This window comes from Periophthalmus magnuspinnatus, chromosome 18 (genome assembly GCF_009829125.3).
Source record: "Periophthalmus magnuspinnatus isolate fPerMag1 chromosome 18, fPerMag1.2.pri, whole genome shotgun sequence".
In the NCBI taxonomy this organism is placed as follows: Eukaryota; Metazoa; Chordata; class Actinopteri; order Gobiiformes; family Gobiidae; genus Periophthalmus; species Periophthalmus magnuspinnatus.
In genome coordinates, this window is record NC_047143.1 from 25057981 (window position 1) to 25074420 (window position 16440).

Sequence of the window (16440 nt, forward strand, 5' to 3'; positions counted from 1 at the left end):
TGGGACCCCGAGGCGTTCCCAGGCCTGCCCAGAGACGCAGTTCCTCCTCGGTCATCCCAGATCTCTACTGAACTAAAGGTAAAAGGAGCTGTTCACTTGAAAACTACCACTTTATGACATCACAAGGTGGAACGGAGCGTTTTGAGCTTTGGAGAAGTTACAGACTAATAATAAATAGTTCCTTAAACATGTGTAAGTGGAAAAAAACACAACTCCGGGTCTGTTTTTGACGAGGTAACGACATTATAACACAAGAGTCCATTTTTTTGCGTCATATAAAACCATTAAACAACTACAGAGCTACAGTTTTACTTCAGTTCTGTGTTGCTTCTTTAATAAAAACACACTTTTTTGGGGAACTATGGACAATATATAAATGTAATATTGCTTATACTTTCTTATAATAATGTAAAATGTTCTGTTTTTCATGCAGCAGTGGCCGTATATCACCCCACTGTGGTTATTCCAGACCTGATTCACTCATCAGCTCGACTTCAACTTCTTCAGACAAACACAAAAAAATCAACCTCTTATCCTTCGTTTAGGTTCTAATCTCGATTTTTATTCTTTTTATTGATATATTTACGTATTTATTTGCGCTTGTAGGCTTCATTTAACAGAACTATTAGCGGTGTTATACGTGGGTGGAGAGTGGGGAGAGACATTCAGCAAAGTTATAGTCAGGAATCAGTATGCAAACATTAAAGATGCTAATGTTGACCATAATACAGCACCTGATAGTTTTAAACCAGATGCCCTATATTGAGAAAATGCTGGTGAATTTTCCTTACCTACGACGTAACCCGTGTACCGGATTTTCTGGAGTATAAGTCGCACTTTTTTCGTAGTTTGTCCGAGGGTGCGACTTATATGTGAAATTATGACAGCCACAAGAGGGCACTTTAGTCTTGTGTACTAATATTTATTTTATTTTATTTTATTTATTATTTTTATTTTTTTTTAATTTTAATTTATTTTAATTTTTTTTATTTTAATTTTATTTATTTTTATTTTAATTTTATTTATTTAAAGGACAGTGTGCAGATACATTAAAAAGATGGCTGCACCAGACCTACTACTCCTGTACCATTGAACATTTAAAATTTCAACATTACGGTGATTTAAAAGACGTCTGAGAAAGACTGAACAAAAATGCAATGAGGAAACGTCGCTTCATCTTCCTCTCGAGTTGTCGGACTTGTTCAGAAACGACACCGAGGATGAAGAATTCAGATTTATTGATTTGGAGTGAGATCCAGACTAAACTTGTTGCTTGTTTTTTCTTCTTTATTTATCTGATTAACTGTTAATATCTTACGTGAACAAACCAGACACGTGTTCAGTTCTGTCTGTGCTTCATGGAGCTGAATAAATATAAATGTCTTACGTTAGCGTTAGCATTAGCATTAGCATTAGCGTGATGTACTGATATTCAGCCTGTTGTTCTCTTTTTTATTGATAATATAAGTTGCATTTAAAGATAAAATGTTTGCACTTGGTCTCGGATTTTGTAAAATAAATTTCCCCAAAGATGCGACTTATAGTTCAGTGCAACTTATATATGTTTTTTTTCTTCATTATTATGTATTTTTTGGCTGATACGACTTAAATACAGTACTTTTTACTTTTTCCTCAGGTGCAACTTATACTCCAATGCGACTTATACTCCAATACGACTTAAATTCCAGTATGACTTATACTCCAGTACGACTTATACTCCAGTACGACTTATACTACAGTACGACTTATACTCCAGTACGACTTATACTACAGTACGACTTATACTCCAGTACGACTTATACTACAGTACGACTTATACTCCAGTACGACTTATACTCCAGTACGACTTATACTCAGATGTGACTTATACTCCAGTGCGATTTATAGTCCGGAAATACAGTACTTTTTACTTTTTACTCAGGTGCAACTTATACTCCAGTGCGACAAATTGTCCAGAAAATACAGTACTTTTTATCGGGGTGGAGAGTGAGAAGAGACATTTTACACCTGTGAATCGATTTACAAACACTGAGGATCCTGATGTTTTCTGCAACCAAACCCCTCGTTTTACACCAGATGCCCTTCCTTGAAAAAATCCTTCGATGGCGGTGGAACGTGAGCAGAGACATTCAACAAATTCACAGCCAGGAATCCATTCGCAAACACTGAAGACGCTAACGTGCGCTACCAAAACCCGTTTGCAGCAGCTGATACTTTTACATCAGATGCCCTTCCTGGAGAAAATCCTTTTTAGTTTTCCTCACTCACTTTTTAACCTGCGTATTTTCATTATTCGCTACTAAAGTACTGCGTTTGCCGCTAAAACCCAACATGAACCACACAGTAAATTCAGATTGAAACTAATATTTGAAAACAGACCCCAAATTTAGACTAAATCGCGAAGTACACGACTAAAACGGGACACTTTAAAGTACAAATATTCTACAAAATGAGCGTGACGGTTGAAAGAGTTCACCGTGCGCCTGTCTTTCCTCCCTCGTACATGCCCAGACCCTGCGGCGATGTCGTTTTTAGCTGTCAACGTGGATTTAATTAGCCGTTTATGAAATCCACACAGAATTGCCAGCTGCCCGAGCGAGTGTAACCTGCTTGAGCGAGGGTCTGGTCCCGGCGGGCAGACCCGTGTTCGACTGCGCTCCCCTGTCATTTCACCGCGGGCTCCCACTCCCCTCGTCACAGTCGCTCCCTATTAGCGCCGCCGCCATGAGAATACATACATTTACAAGATCTGGAGGCCGTCTGAAGGTTCCCCGAGGGGCGGCTCTCCGTCAGGTTGATAGTTTTAAGTTCCTCTGTTGGGGTGAACGCGGTGGAGTCTCTGTTATCGAGCGGAATCACTGGGAATATCACGCTGACTCTCGCAAAACTGATTTAATTTAATGCTTTTTATGGATTTTAAAGGAGCAGCTCTTTTGGGTTATTATTACGGGGCTGTGTTTGTTTTAACGTCGGTTCTCGTTTGTCGTGATACACACGTGCTACAGGCTGATACGAGGGTTTGGGGCTTGTTATGTAAAGTGCAGAGATTTGACAGTGTCTCCGTGTGTGTGTGATTATGTACATTTGTCACGTCGATGTGTTTGTGGTTATTGCTTCTGAACCCAGGCCTTGTGTCTTTTTTCATGGTAATAGCCTCCAGTAACATGAGAAATAGGTTTATTCTGCCGTAATAACGTCTGTGTCTTTGTGGAAGTGAGGCCTTCGTACTCGTTCATTTGTTTTCTGAATGAATAGATTTACATTATGAGTTTACAGATTTGCTGCACAAACAAAACATGTTTTATGTCACCTCAGCTCTCCATCCAACTCTGCATTTGTAATGTCCTCAGCAGCTAATGAAATTAGCATCGGAAAGAACATTATAATGCTAGTGTCCTCCAGAGTGATCAAATAAGCAGATGTGTGTGCGTGTGTGTGTGTGCATGGGTGTGTGGGGGTGGGGGTGTGTGTGTGTGCATGGGTGTGTGGGGGTGGGGGTGGGGGTGTGTGCATGGGGGGGTGTGCGTGTGTGTGTGTGCATGGGTGTGTGCGTGGGGGTGTGTGTGTGGGGTGTGTGGGGGTGGGGGTGGGTGTGTGCGTGTGTGTGTGGGGGTGTGTGTGTGCGTGTGGGGGGTGTGTGTGCCTGTGTGTGTGGGGGTGTGCGCGCGCGCGGGTGTGTGTGTGTGCGGGAGCTGTTCTGTGCAGATTGGTTCTCATTAGTGAGAAGTGGCTGCTCTTGTGTTTCTCTAAGTAAAGCTGTAAATGGAGGGTTGGGCAGAGAAAGACTCACATTAACATGAGGAAAAGCACGAAAATCTCAACATTATCCACTGCATTAATTTACTGAGTGTGTGCGGAGTGTGTGTGCAGAGTGTGTGTGCAGAGAGTGTGTGGAATGTGTGGTGTGTACAGAGTGTGTGTAGAATGTGTGCAGAGTGTGTGTGTGCAGGGTGCGCGGAGAGAGTGTGTGTAGAGTGTGTGTTGAGTGTGTGTGGAATATGTGGTGTGTGCAGTGTGTAGAGTGTGTGTAGAATGTGAGTAGAATGTGTGTGCAGAGAGTGTGTGCAGAGAGTGTGTGTAGAGAATGTGTGCAGAGAGTGTGTGCAGAGAGTGTGTGTAGAGAGTGTGTGTAGAGAGTGTGTGTGTGCAGAGTGTGTGCGGGGTGTGTGTGCAGAGTGTGTGTGCAGAGAGTGTGTGTAGAGAGAGTGTGTGGAGAGTGTGCAGGCCCGGTGCACACACACACAGGCTGTTCCTCACTGTGGGCTGTTCCATTAGACCCCCTCCCCTCTGTGCTGAGCGGAGGGCAGAGGCTCCGCCCACAGCTCTCTCTCTCTGCTCTGAGCCGGGTGGAGGTGAGGGGTCTGATCCAGGTCACCCTCCCTCCTCTACGCACTTTATTATTGATGAAGCTCCACTTACTCCACACACGCCTGTGCTGCTCCATCACCACATCACCTCCACCATCACCTCCACCATCACCTCCAGCACCACCTCCACCATCACCTCCAGCACCACCTCCAGCACCACCTCCACCATCACCTCCACCATCACCACCACCTCCACCACCACCTCCAGCACCACCACACTTCACATGATGATTATTCTACTACTACTACTACTACTACTACTACTACTACTACTACTACTACTACTACTATTCTCTCAGACAGTCCCCTCTGTGTTATTTTAATTCTCTCACAGATCACAGAGCTGGCGGCTTCACAATGAAACGTGTTCATTGTAAATGGACTTAATAAAAGAAAATGGTGGAGGCTGTTATAGGGGGAGGCTGTTAAAGGTGGAGTCTGTTAAAGGTGGAGGCTGTTAAAGGTGCAGGCTGTTATAGGGGGAGGCTGTTACAGGTGGAGGCTGTTACAGGTGGAGGCTGTTACAGGTGGAGGCTGTTATAGGGGGAGGCTGTTACAGGGGGAGGCTGTTACAGGTGGAGGCTGTTACAGGTGGAGGCTGTTACAGGTGGAGGCTGTTATAGGGGGAGGCTGTTACAGGGGGAGGCTGTTACAAGTGGAGGCTGTTAAAGGTGGAGGCTGTTAAAGGTGGAGGCTGTTACAGGTGGAGGCTGTTATAGGGGGAGGCTGTTACAGGTGGAGGCTGTTACAGGTGGAGGCTGTTATAGGGGGAGGCTGTTACAGGGGGAGGCTGTTACAGGTGGAGGCTGTTATGGGGGAGGCTGTTACAGGGGGAGGCTGTTACAGGTGGAGGCTGTTAAAGGTGGAGGCTGTTACAGTGTTAAAGTTGAGATCATGATCATTACCAGGGCGTCCTTCAGTAGCAGGTGGAGCTGGGCGTGCCCATGATGCTTTGCGACCTCAGTGGGCGTGTCTCCGTGGCGATTGGTCGTCCGGAGCGCCGCGTCTGCGCCGGGACACTGGAGCAGGACGCTCAGTACTCTCCTCAGACCGTACTGCGCCGCGAAGTGAAGCATCGTGGGAACTTCAGAGTCAGGACGCTCTGCAAAGTCGATCAGTGAAGTTTTTGTACTTCTGTATTTACAGCACAAAGTACTTTATGAGTATATGTACAAGTACAGAGTGAAAGGAAGTGATCTAGTACTTTGACCATGTGAACTACTACTACTGCCACTACTACTACCATTACCACCTCCACTACTACTACTACTACCACTATTATGACTACTACTACTACAACCATTACTACTATTACCACCACTACTACTATTACTACTACCACTAAAGGAATTAAATGATCTACTACTTTGACCATGTGAACAACTAGTACTGCTACAGTACCACTACTACTACTACCACTATTATTACTACTAATACTACTGCTATTACTACTATTACTACTACCACCATCACTATTACTACTACAACTATTACTACTGCACACACTACCACTACTATTACCACTATAACTATTACTACTATTACTACTACCACCATCACTATTACTACTACTACAACTACTACAACTATTACTACTGCACCCACTACTACTATTACTGCTACAACCACTACTACTACTACTACTACTGTGACTACCATTGCCACCACTACTACTACTACTACCACTATTATGACTACTACTACTACTACAACCATTACTACTATTACCACTACTACTATTACTACTACCACTAAAGGAATTAAATGATCTACTACTTTGACCATGTGAACTAGTAGTACTGCTACACTACCACTACTACTACTACCACTATTATTACTACTACTACTACTACTGCTATTACTACTATTACTACTACCACCATCACTATTACTACTACTACTACTACAACTATTACTACTGCACCCACTACTACTATTACTGCTACTACCACTACTACTACCACTACCACTGCTACTACTGTGACTACTACTACCGCCACTACTACTACCAGAACTACCATTACTACTGCTACTACCACTACCATTACTACTACTACTATTACTACTACTGTGACTACTACCACCACCAGTACACCAAATATAAACAGTGCATTTTTTTTAAATTTTTGACTTAAAACAATAGGAAAAAAATACACAAATACACACACGCAGTACAGGTACAGCAACAAATAAGTACAAGTGTCTGCAGTAAGTACTCTGGCGTTACTGCAGAGAGGTGCATTGTGGGTACTTGTGAATAATGGCCGTGTGGAAAGTAAATCAGCTGTTGTAATTGAAATGTGCATTACTAACAGAGAGCCATTAGACGTGGCCCAGTTGCATGATGGTACATTACGCCGCGCTTCCTTCCTTCCTCAGGTGATGGCGTCCTAATGCGATGGGGAGCGCGGCGAGAACGCGGCTCGGAGGCGGTATTGACCCGTTTGGCGTGGAAACATTTCCTCTTGCCCTTTTAAGCAGAATTAAGAATCAATCTCCGAGCTGATGAAGCCATCAATCTGCCGCAGAACGAGCCCACGAGAAACGGCGGCTTCAGAGTGGATAATGCGAGACGGGAACGGAACGCCGCGGTGATGTCGGAGCGTACGGGAGCCTAGAGCGCCCAGAGCACGCCGTTCTAATGTTTCCTCATCACAAACAGACCTGGAGTTGTGTTTTTTTTTTATTTCATTCACACATGTTTAACACACAAACCCTGTAGATTTATGCTGAGTTTTTCTTCTCTCAAACAGAAAACACTCCGTTCCACCTTGTGATGTCATCGTGTGGTGATACAGGAAGTGCTCCGCTGTGTTTTTAAACTCCACGCACCTTCATTTCTAGAATCATTTGGATCATTTCAAACCTGGAATTGCCACTTATCTCTACTGAGCTAAAGGTAAAAAAAGGAGCTGTTAACTTGAAAACTACCACTTGATGACATCACAAGGTGGAACGGAGCATTTTGAGGGTTGGAGATGTTACAGACTAATAATGCAGGGAAGAAAAAAACAGCATTATAACATGGCTAAAAGTTCACACGAGTCAATTTTGCGTAATATAGGACCTTTAATAAAAGGAACAATGCAAATCAACTGTCCCGGATGTAAATGTCCCGTTAATTTTTCCCACAGACTTCCAAAAATCCAAATATTAGGAGTTTAAAGGCGTCACGGAGGCAAACCGCAGGGTGTCTGGGCGCTCCCTTAGAGACAGGGGGAGGAGCTCAGAGTAGAGACGTTGCTCCTACACGTCGAGAGGAGCGGCTGAGGTCTCCCGGTGTTTTCCGAGCATGTCCCACCAGGAGGAGGAGACCAAGGACACACTGGAGGGCCTGGGAATGTCTTGGGGTCTCACCGGAGGATCTGGAGGATGTGTCTGGGGTGAAGGAAGTCTGGGAGTCCCTGCTTAGACTGACGACCCCGCGAACCAGAAGAGGAAGGAAATGGATGGATGGAATTTGCAATCCTCGCCAAACTAAAGGTAAAAGGAGCTGTTGAGAACGAGCACTTGATGACATCACAAGGTGGAACGGAGCATTTTGAGCTTTGGAGATGTGACAGACTAATAATAAAGTGTGACTCAAACGTGTGTGAATGAAACAGGTCTGTTTTAGAACACGACTTAAACCTCACGAGAGTCTTATTCTTCATCCTCTTCACTCTCACGTTTGTTCTGTCCGATAAATACTTCACTTCAGTCCTCAAATCCTTTCACTTCTCCCCGTTCCTCCTCGGAATTTTTTATTTGAAGACAATATTCATGATCGGAAATACACTGTCAGTCTCCAGGCTCAGGGCCAGAAGAGAAACTATACTATAAAATATAAACTATAAAATATTAACTCTACTGCGCAGTGATGGAAGAAGTACTCAAGTTTGGCTTTTACTTAAAGTACAGATACCGGCGCAAAAAAAAAAAACTCAAGTAAAAGTGAAAATATCAGATGAAAATACCTGCTTAAGTAAAAGTATTTAAGTACCTGTTTAAAAATGCACTTAAAGAGTAAAAAGTAAAAGTATTTAGCGCTGATTTTGAGGCTTCAAATGTAGTACTTTTGATAAAAATTTGCGCTGAAACAAATTAATCTATCGTCTATCGCACTTTTTCATAGTTTGTCTCGGAAAGTAAGATAAATGTAAGATAAATTTCCCAAACTTATAGTCCAGCGCGACTTATATATGTTTTTTTCTTCATTATTATGCATTTTTTTTGCTGGTGCGACTTATACTCCAGAAAATACAGTTTATATTTTTGTTGTTTCGTGTTAAAATAAACCTCAGCCTATAAAAAAAACAACTTTTACTTTTCAATCCTGTTCAGAAACGTAGTGAAGTAAAAGTAAAACGTACTCGCTTTATAATCTACTCAAGTAAAGTACAGCTACCTCCTACTTTGAATACTTTTACTTCACTACATTTCCTCGCTGATACTGCACTCTGTACCGTCTCCGTCTTAAACGTCAGACGTGATTTGCAGCAGATGTTCTTCGCGTTCAGTTCAAAGTTCCTCCCCGCCGTGCCGTACCTCTTTCAGCCGTGCGTTCTCCGTGCAGCTCCGGGAATCCTCGCCTCGGCACGTTCCTCAGCATCATGGAGGAAAGCGTCTGATCCAGCGTCTCCACGGAGGGAACGTGAAGAGCCTGAGTCCACACGTTTAGCACACGGTTACACTTTAACACACACACAACTTCACACGATGGTGCTGTGAGGACGTCGTACGTTTTGAGTTTTTTTTTGCAAATATACGGGTTTGCGTTTTAGAAACTCCCGTCCCTTGATATTTATACTCAAACCTGCGGCTGTTTTTAATGTTTCAAATTGATTTATTTACCGTATTTTCCGGATTATAAATCGCACTTTTTTGTCATAGTTTGTCCGGGGGTGCGACTTATACTTCAGTGTGACTTATACTCCAGAGTGACGTATACTTCAGTGCGACGTATACTACAGTGCGACGTATACTCCAGTGCGACGTACGCTCCAGTGCGACGTACGCTTCAGTGCGACGTACACTGCAGTGCGACTTACACTACAGTGCGACTTACACTACAGTGCGACTTACACTACAGTGCGACTTACACTACAGTGCGACTTATACTACAGTGCGACTTATACTACAGTGCGACTTATACCTCAGTGCGACTTATACCACAGCGCGACGTATACCCCAGAGCGACGTATACCCCAGAGCGACGTATACCCCAGCGCGACGTATACCCCAGAGCGACGTATACCCCAGAGCGACGTATACCCCAGAGCGACGTATACCCCAGAGCGACGTATACCCCAGCGCGACGTATACTCCAGAGCGACGTATACTCCAGAGCGACGTATACTCCAGAGCGACGTATACTCCAGAGCGACGTATACTCCAGCGCGACGTATACTTCAGTGCGACTTATACACACAGACCTGTATTTGTGTTTTTTTGTTTCATTCACACGTTTAACGCACAAACAGACCTGCATATTTAGGCTAAGTTTTTCTCTCAAACTGAAAACACTCTGTTCCACTTTGTGATGTCATCATGTGGTGACACAGGAAGTGCTCTGTTCGCCTTCACTCGTACTTTTGTTTGTGAACAGAAAGTTTGATACGAATATAGAACTTAATGCAAAATGTGTACTTTTTGGTGTTTTCGAAAATGATATTGTAGCAAAAAAAAAAAGTCTTGAACCTAATCCAAATCCTATTGAAATGTCACGTCCGTTGCTGTATTTTTTATTTATTTTTTGTCAGAAACCCAAATTTGTTGTATTTCAAACCCTTCTATCGTCTTATACAAATTATTTAAATTATTGCACAAACCCAAATGCTCTTTGTACTGAATTTGAAATATAAAATGTAATATTATTTTTAGTTTTTTTTTTAATTTAATATGTATTGTAATATGTTTTATTCTATATATTAATAAAAAGATAAAAAATAAAAAAAACAACTGGAATTGCCCATTTCTACTGAACTAAAGGCAAAACAAACTGTTAAAACTACCACTTGATGACATCACAAGGTGGAACGTTGCATTTTGAGCTTTGGAGACGTTACAGATTCATAATAAAGTGCGACTCAAACATGTGTGAATGAAACAAAACACAACTCCAGGTCTGTTTTTGACGAGGAAACGACATCATAACACGACTTAAACCTCACAAACGTCTATTTATTTGTAACACGGGACCTTTAAAACGTGCGTAAATGAATCGCTCAAACTCGCCTCTTCAAATCAAACTCACTATTTATATCCAAACTAAAAAAACAAATAAATCAGCCGGCGTTTGATTTCCCATAAATAAACACAAAAGTCCGGCTCGTTCACTCTGCCTTTTGTTTTATTTTCTCCTAATGGTGAAGTCGGTCCATTATAAGCCACAATTTGGGGGCGCCAATGGACTCATTTCTATAACAGCGTGTTACATAATCATGAGTCACTTAGCCAGCGTTCAGTGTGCAGGAGTGAACATTAAAATGGGCTTCTGTCTCTTCCACCTCGGCCATCGCCTGCTGTGGAACATTTCAGCTCAAAGTTACACACTGCAGCTTTAAATCAGACATATTTTCAGAGTTTTTAAACCGTGATATAGTCGTTTTTGTTTAGTTTTTTCTCATTTACGCTCTTAGGAAGTTGTTTTTGGAGTGATTTTAATTGCTTATTTTCAAGACGCCATTTTGCCGATCAACACCTGTTTTTATCTGTTTCCATGGAGACAGCAGGCGGCGTAACCTCTCCGAGAAGCATTGCGTAGTGCAGCTTTAAATCAGACATATTTTCAGAGTTTTTAAACCGTGATATAGTCGTTTTTTTCTCGTTTACGCTCTTAGGAAGTTGTTTTTGGAGTGATTTTAATCACTTATTTTCAAGACGCCATTTTGCCGATCAACACCTGTTTTTATCTGTTTCCATGGAGACAGCAGGCGGTAACTTCTCCGAGAAGAATTGCACAGTGCAGCTTTAAATCAGGCCTATTCTGCAAAATGAACTTTACAAAGATTTTAATAGTGTTGTAGTTGTTTCTTTTTCTCGTTTACGCTCTTAGGAAGTTGTTTTTGGAGTGAATTCTTATTTTCAAGACGCCATTTTGCCGATAAATCCTTGTTTTCACCGCCACAGGTAGATGTACGCACTCCGTTTTCCAGTTTTATTTTGTTATTTTCAGAGTTTTTAACCATGTTCTAGTTGTTTCCTTCTCGTTTACCCGCTCAAAGTTATTTTTGGAATGATTCATGTTTGAGGAATCTTTAATCGCTTATTATCAAGACGCCATTTTGCCGATAAATCCCCGTTTTCACCTCCGCTGTGACACGCCCACTGTGACACGCCCACTGTGACACGCCCACTGTGACGTACGCACTTCGTTCTCCAATTTTATTTCATGTTTTCATTGATGCGTGAACAAGTATTACAGTATATTGTCATTTAAAACAGCAAATGCATACACACCTTTTTCATTTTTGTATATATCAAGAACTAAAACTTAAAAAAAAATAATAATAATATAAAAAAAATAAAAAAAATAAATTATAATAAAAATATAAATAAAAACAATAAATTCTGATAAAAAAAATAAAATAAAAAACTATAAATTATCATAAAAAATATAAATAAAAAAATGTGGGGGTGGGGGTGGAGTTTGGCTTAGACAGTTTCAAAAAAGTCAATAAAATGGCTGCCACTTTCTATAAAATTTGTTTACAATACCCTTCTTGGAATATCTGATCTTCTCCACTTTCAAAAAGGAGATAACCTCATTAATCCATTGAGCGCTGGATGGCGAATTTTATTATTTCTAAAGTAAGAGGAGATGGCGTCTTGCAACAAAAGAGATAAACGCCAAAACCTGTAGCTGTAAAGTCGAATACCGAGAGAAGTCTTCTGGAAGACCAAAGATGGCTCTCCAGTTTGATTATTATTATTATTAATCGGTGAAACTCATAGGATTTGGCAGCGTCGCGTCGTGATTATTGGTACAAATGAAGGCGGCGCCGACAGCTTCACGGCTCTTTGTTGCGTTGACGTTTACGGCGACGTGCGCTCCAATTGGACGACGTAGTTCAACTCACACGGACGTCAGCGAACGTTTCTCTTTTATTAAGTCGTTTTAGATGAATATTACGATTTAAAACGAGCAAATTATAACATAACGATCCACAGGTGTCACGGATTATAACTATAGAGCGACACGAGCGCAATACGTCCACTTTAAATACTAATAAAAGTAACGAGAAGTCTATTGTTTTTATTTTACTAAGCTAGTGTAATAAAATGTGCTTCTGTCGCTTCTACTTCATCCATCTGCTTTGGAATATTTCAGTTGAACATAACACGGACGTTCGCCTGTTGTGGATCAGAAATAGGCAAATATGAACTTCCACGTAACGGCGTCTGACTTATTTCTATGTAATCCTCCCAAATGCAAAGTACAGTCAAATACAGCTCCATCTCCCTGTAGATACTCTCCAGATCTGATTAATTGTTCCATCACTACAGCTAATTTTGTGCTTGTTATTGTGTTAGGGTTTGTAATGCAGCCACAAGCTTTTTTTATATTGTTGTATTGTTGAGCTCAGACAAACGGACAGGGATTAGTCAGGACGGACTTATGAAAACACGAGCGGACAAAGGTTTGGACGCACCCTCATGTTTCTGCGTTTTATATACAACAGACATCAAATACGTGAAGTAAGACGCGTGGAATTATGTACTTTTTATGCAAAGTAGCCAGTGATTTGATTTGAAGAGGCGAATTTGAGCAATCTTTGCGTTGTCGAAAAGTATCTAGTCGCAGTTATGCATAATTCCATTTATTTTGCTTCATATATTTCATGTTTTCTGTGCGTATATAAATGTAAAAAGTACTAAACATTTTTAAAAAGTGTGTGTCTAAACTTTAAAGTCAAACTGATCAGTGACATCAGACAAATCTACGAATGTTTAGTTTAGTTTATTTTGATTTTGAATGTCTTTTGATCACCTTCTGTTCTATACTCACAGTGGTTTAACCCTTTACTGTTTACTAATTAATACAAAGTCTTTATATGTGACCTCATTCCAGCATTATTTATAATTTAAAGCGGACATATTGTGCTTGTGTCGCTCTATAGTTATAATAATGGAGGTAAAAATACAGCGTTGTGAAAATAAATGATTAAAGATTGTTCAAAAAAGCTCGTATCTTCCAATATAACTACTTCAAGATGGTAAACGAGAAAGGAGGAGAACGACTACAGCGTGGATAAAAGCTCAGGAAAGTCCATTTTGCAGGATGGGTCTGATGTAAATAGAAATAGTACTAGTTGTAGATGGTACAAATACTTTAAGGAGAAAATTGCAATAGATATAATTGATCCAACTGTGTGTGTAAACCATAGACTAAACGTGGAATTTTCTGGAATGGGTTAAATTGACTGAAATAATGGGGACAGTGCAATATGTGGGATGTGCAATGAGTGGGATGTGCAATTTGTGAGATGTGCAATGTGTGGAATGTGCAATGAGTGGGATGTGCAATGAGTGGAATGTGCAATGAGTGGGATGTGCAATTTGTGAGATGTGCAATGAACATCTCACAAATTACACGAAGGATGTGACCACAGCCTTTGGGATGACAGATGAAATGAGCCTAAATTTGTCTATATTCCGGTGTTTTTACATTAATGATGAATCTTGTCTGTTTACTAACATGCACTGTCCCAATCAAATAAATAAATAAAATTAAAATCTACCTATATAAATGGACATCGCAAACCTGCTAACTGCCGCTATTTTTTAATTTTTTTTTGAGAAACTGACTCCTCTCTCTGTCACTGCTGCTGTCAGACTCGTTGTTTTGGTCTTAAATGTTCGTATTAACCCTCTACATGATCCTGGGGTTTTTATTTCGCTTTTGTGTCTGTAAATAAAGATTTAAACATTAAAAACAGACAAATCCTCCACACCTGACACATGAACTGGACGGGATCAGCCTCCTCCGACAGCAGACGCTTCACCTCCTCCAGCCGGCTGTAGTACACCAACTCCATGACGCTCAGTGTAACTCCGCCGCTTAACACAGTCACTTTCACGATGCCTGCTGGGAAATCTGGAAAAAACAGCCAACACCGTTTATAAATGGCGTTTTCTCTTTGCATGTTTTTAAGTATTTTATCCAAACCTGGGGCGTTAACGCTCACAACGCCGTCACTCCATCGGCTCGGTTTGACCTTCACTGTCGTCTTATCTTTGGAGAATTCCACTTCAGTGACATGAGCTGCGTTTTCATATTTTAAAAGTAGAAACACCTCCACGGGGCCCTACGAAAGAGACAAATCGGGGGGATTGTAGTGACGACACAGCTCAGCGGATAGCGTCAAACTACTGCCGAATACGAGATTAGGCCTCACCCCACAGGGAACTCTGGAGGGAACGAGCGCACATGTGGATAAAACGCTGGAGCTGGGAGTGGGACGCTTTGGGAACGGCTTTTTCTGGTTTCCCGAAGGTTTTCTCGACATTGGGTTGACATTTGATACAGAAGATCCACCTAGAGTCAGAATATATGACATTTCTATAAGAGCACATATATACGCCGGTGTTATAATGCTGTTTCCTCGTCATAAACAGACCTGGAGTTGAGTTCTTCTCTCAGAAAACGGTCTGTTCCACCTTGTGATGTCATCATGTGGTGATACAGGAAGTGCTCCGCTGTGTTTTTAAACTCCACACACCTTCACTAGAATCATTTCAGCGCTGGAATTGCCAATCGCAACTGAACTAAAGGTAAAAGGAGCTGTTAAAACTGTTGAAAACTACCACTTGATGACATCACAAGGTGGAACAGAGCGTTTTGAGCTTTAGAGATGTACGCAAACATGTGTGAATGAAACAAAACACAAGTCCAAGTCTGTTTTTGAGGAAGTAACATCATCAGAACATGACTTATTTAGGCTGAGTTTTTCTTTTAAAAGAGAAAACACTCTGTTCCACCTTGTGATGTCATCATGTGGTGATACAGGAAGTGCTCCGCTGTGTTTTTAAAATCCACACACCTTCATTTCTAGAATCATCTGAAATTGCCACTTATCTCTACTGAACTAAAGGTAAAAGTTTTGCTGTTAACTTGAAAACTACCACTTGATGACATCACAAGGTGGAACAGAGCATTTTGAGCTTTGGAGATGTTACAGACTAATTATAAAATGTTACTCAAACACGTGTGAATGAAACAAAACACAACTCTAGGTCTGTTTTTCATGAAGTAACGGCATTATAACACGGCTTAACACTCAAAAATCACAATATGGAAATGGTAAAACAGAATTTTACGACTTTTATTGTGGTAACGCGAGACTTCAGACGTATTTACTGTATATTCCATAACAACAAGAGCGTTCTGCATAAATGTACAAAGTCGGTTACTGTAATTCCATTTAACATGATCCATTATAACAGCGTAGACCTGCAGTGTGCACCTTTCTCACAAAACCTCACGCAAATGTGTATAAACCAATGGACACCGCTAACCCGCTAACCGCCGCTAATCCACTCACTTTTTACTGAGAAACTGTCGCGTTTCTCCGTAACTGCTGCTGTCAGACTCATCATTTTGGTCTTAAACGTTCGTATTAACCCGCTCTACATGATCCTGGGGTTTTTATTTTCACTTTTGTGTCTGTAAATCAAAATATGAACATTAAAAACAGACAAATCAGCTGTTGGTGACGTCATACTGCTTTAATCCACTTCTTTACACAGTTTATGGTTAAGAACAGCGTGTCCAAACCTATTAATAATCTATTAAAATAAAGTACACTGTGGTTTTAACGTTGCTTAAGTCATGCACGGAGCTCCCACGGTTTGTTTTTGCAGCTGTGAGTTTCATGAAGTGAGCATTAGCTTAGCATGTGTGGGGCGCGGCGTAAACAAACGGAGCGTCACATTTGAATAGCAGCGAGTGGGTTAAAGTGTAACTGTTTTAGTGCGTCCCTGCCATGACACGCTGTGCTGTACCCGTGTGATATAGTGAGGCAGAGCGCTCTCGAATTTGCATGACTCACGACGTGTAATCAGCTGAGGGAGGGAAAAAAAAAGAAAAAAA

At 41.4% G+C, this 16440-nt stretch overlaps 1 protein-coding gene across 1 annotated transcript in view; it reads right to left on the bottom strand.

Annotated features, from left to right (window-relative positions):
- Positions 1-16440, bottom strand: part of LOC117386099 (B-cell scaffold protein with ankyrin repeats-like) — a 46327-nt gene that overhangs the window by 26946 nt on the left and 2941 nt on the right. The window contains exons 2-6 of the mRNA XM_055229081.1: positions 14747-14886; positions 14518-14656; positions 14303-14445; positions 8895-9009; positions 5273-5469 (exon numbers count right to left, since the gene is read on the bottom strand). Coding sequence (XP_055085056.1) covers positions 5273-5469; positions 8895-9009; positions 14303-14445; positions 14518-14656; positions 14747-14886 — 734 coding nt within the window. The remainder of the gene's footprint in view (positions 1-5272; positions 5470-8894; positions 9010-14302; positions 14446-14517; positions 14657-14746; positions 14887-16440) is intronic.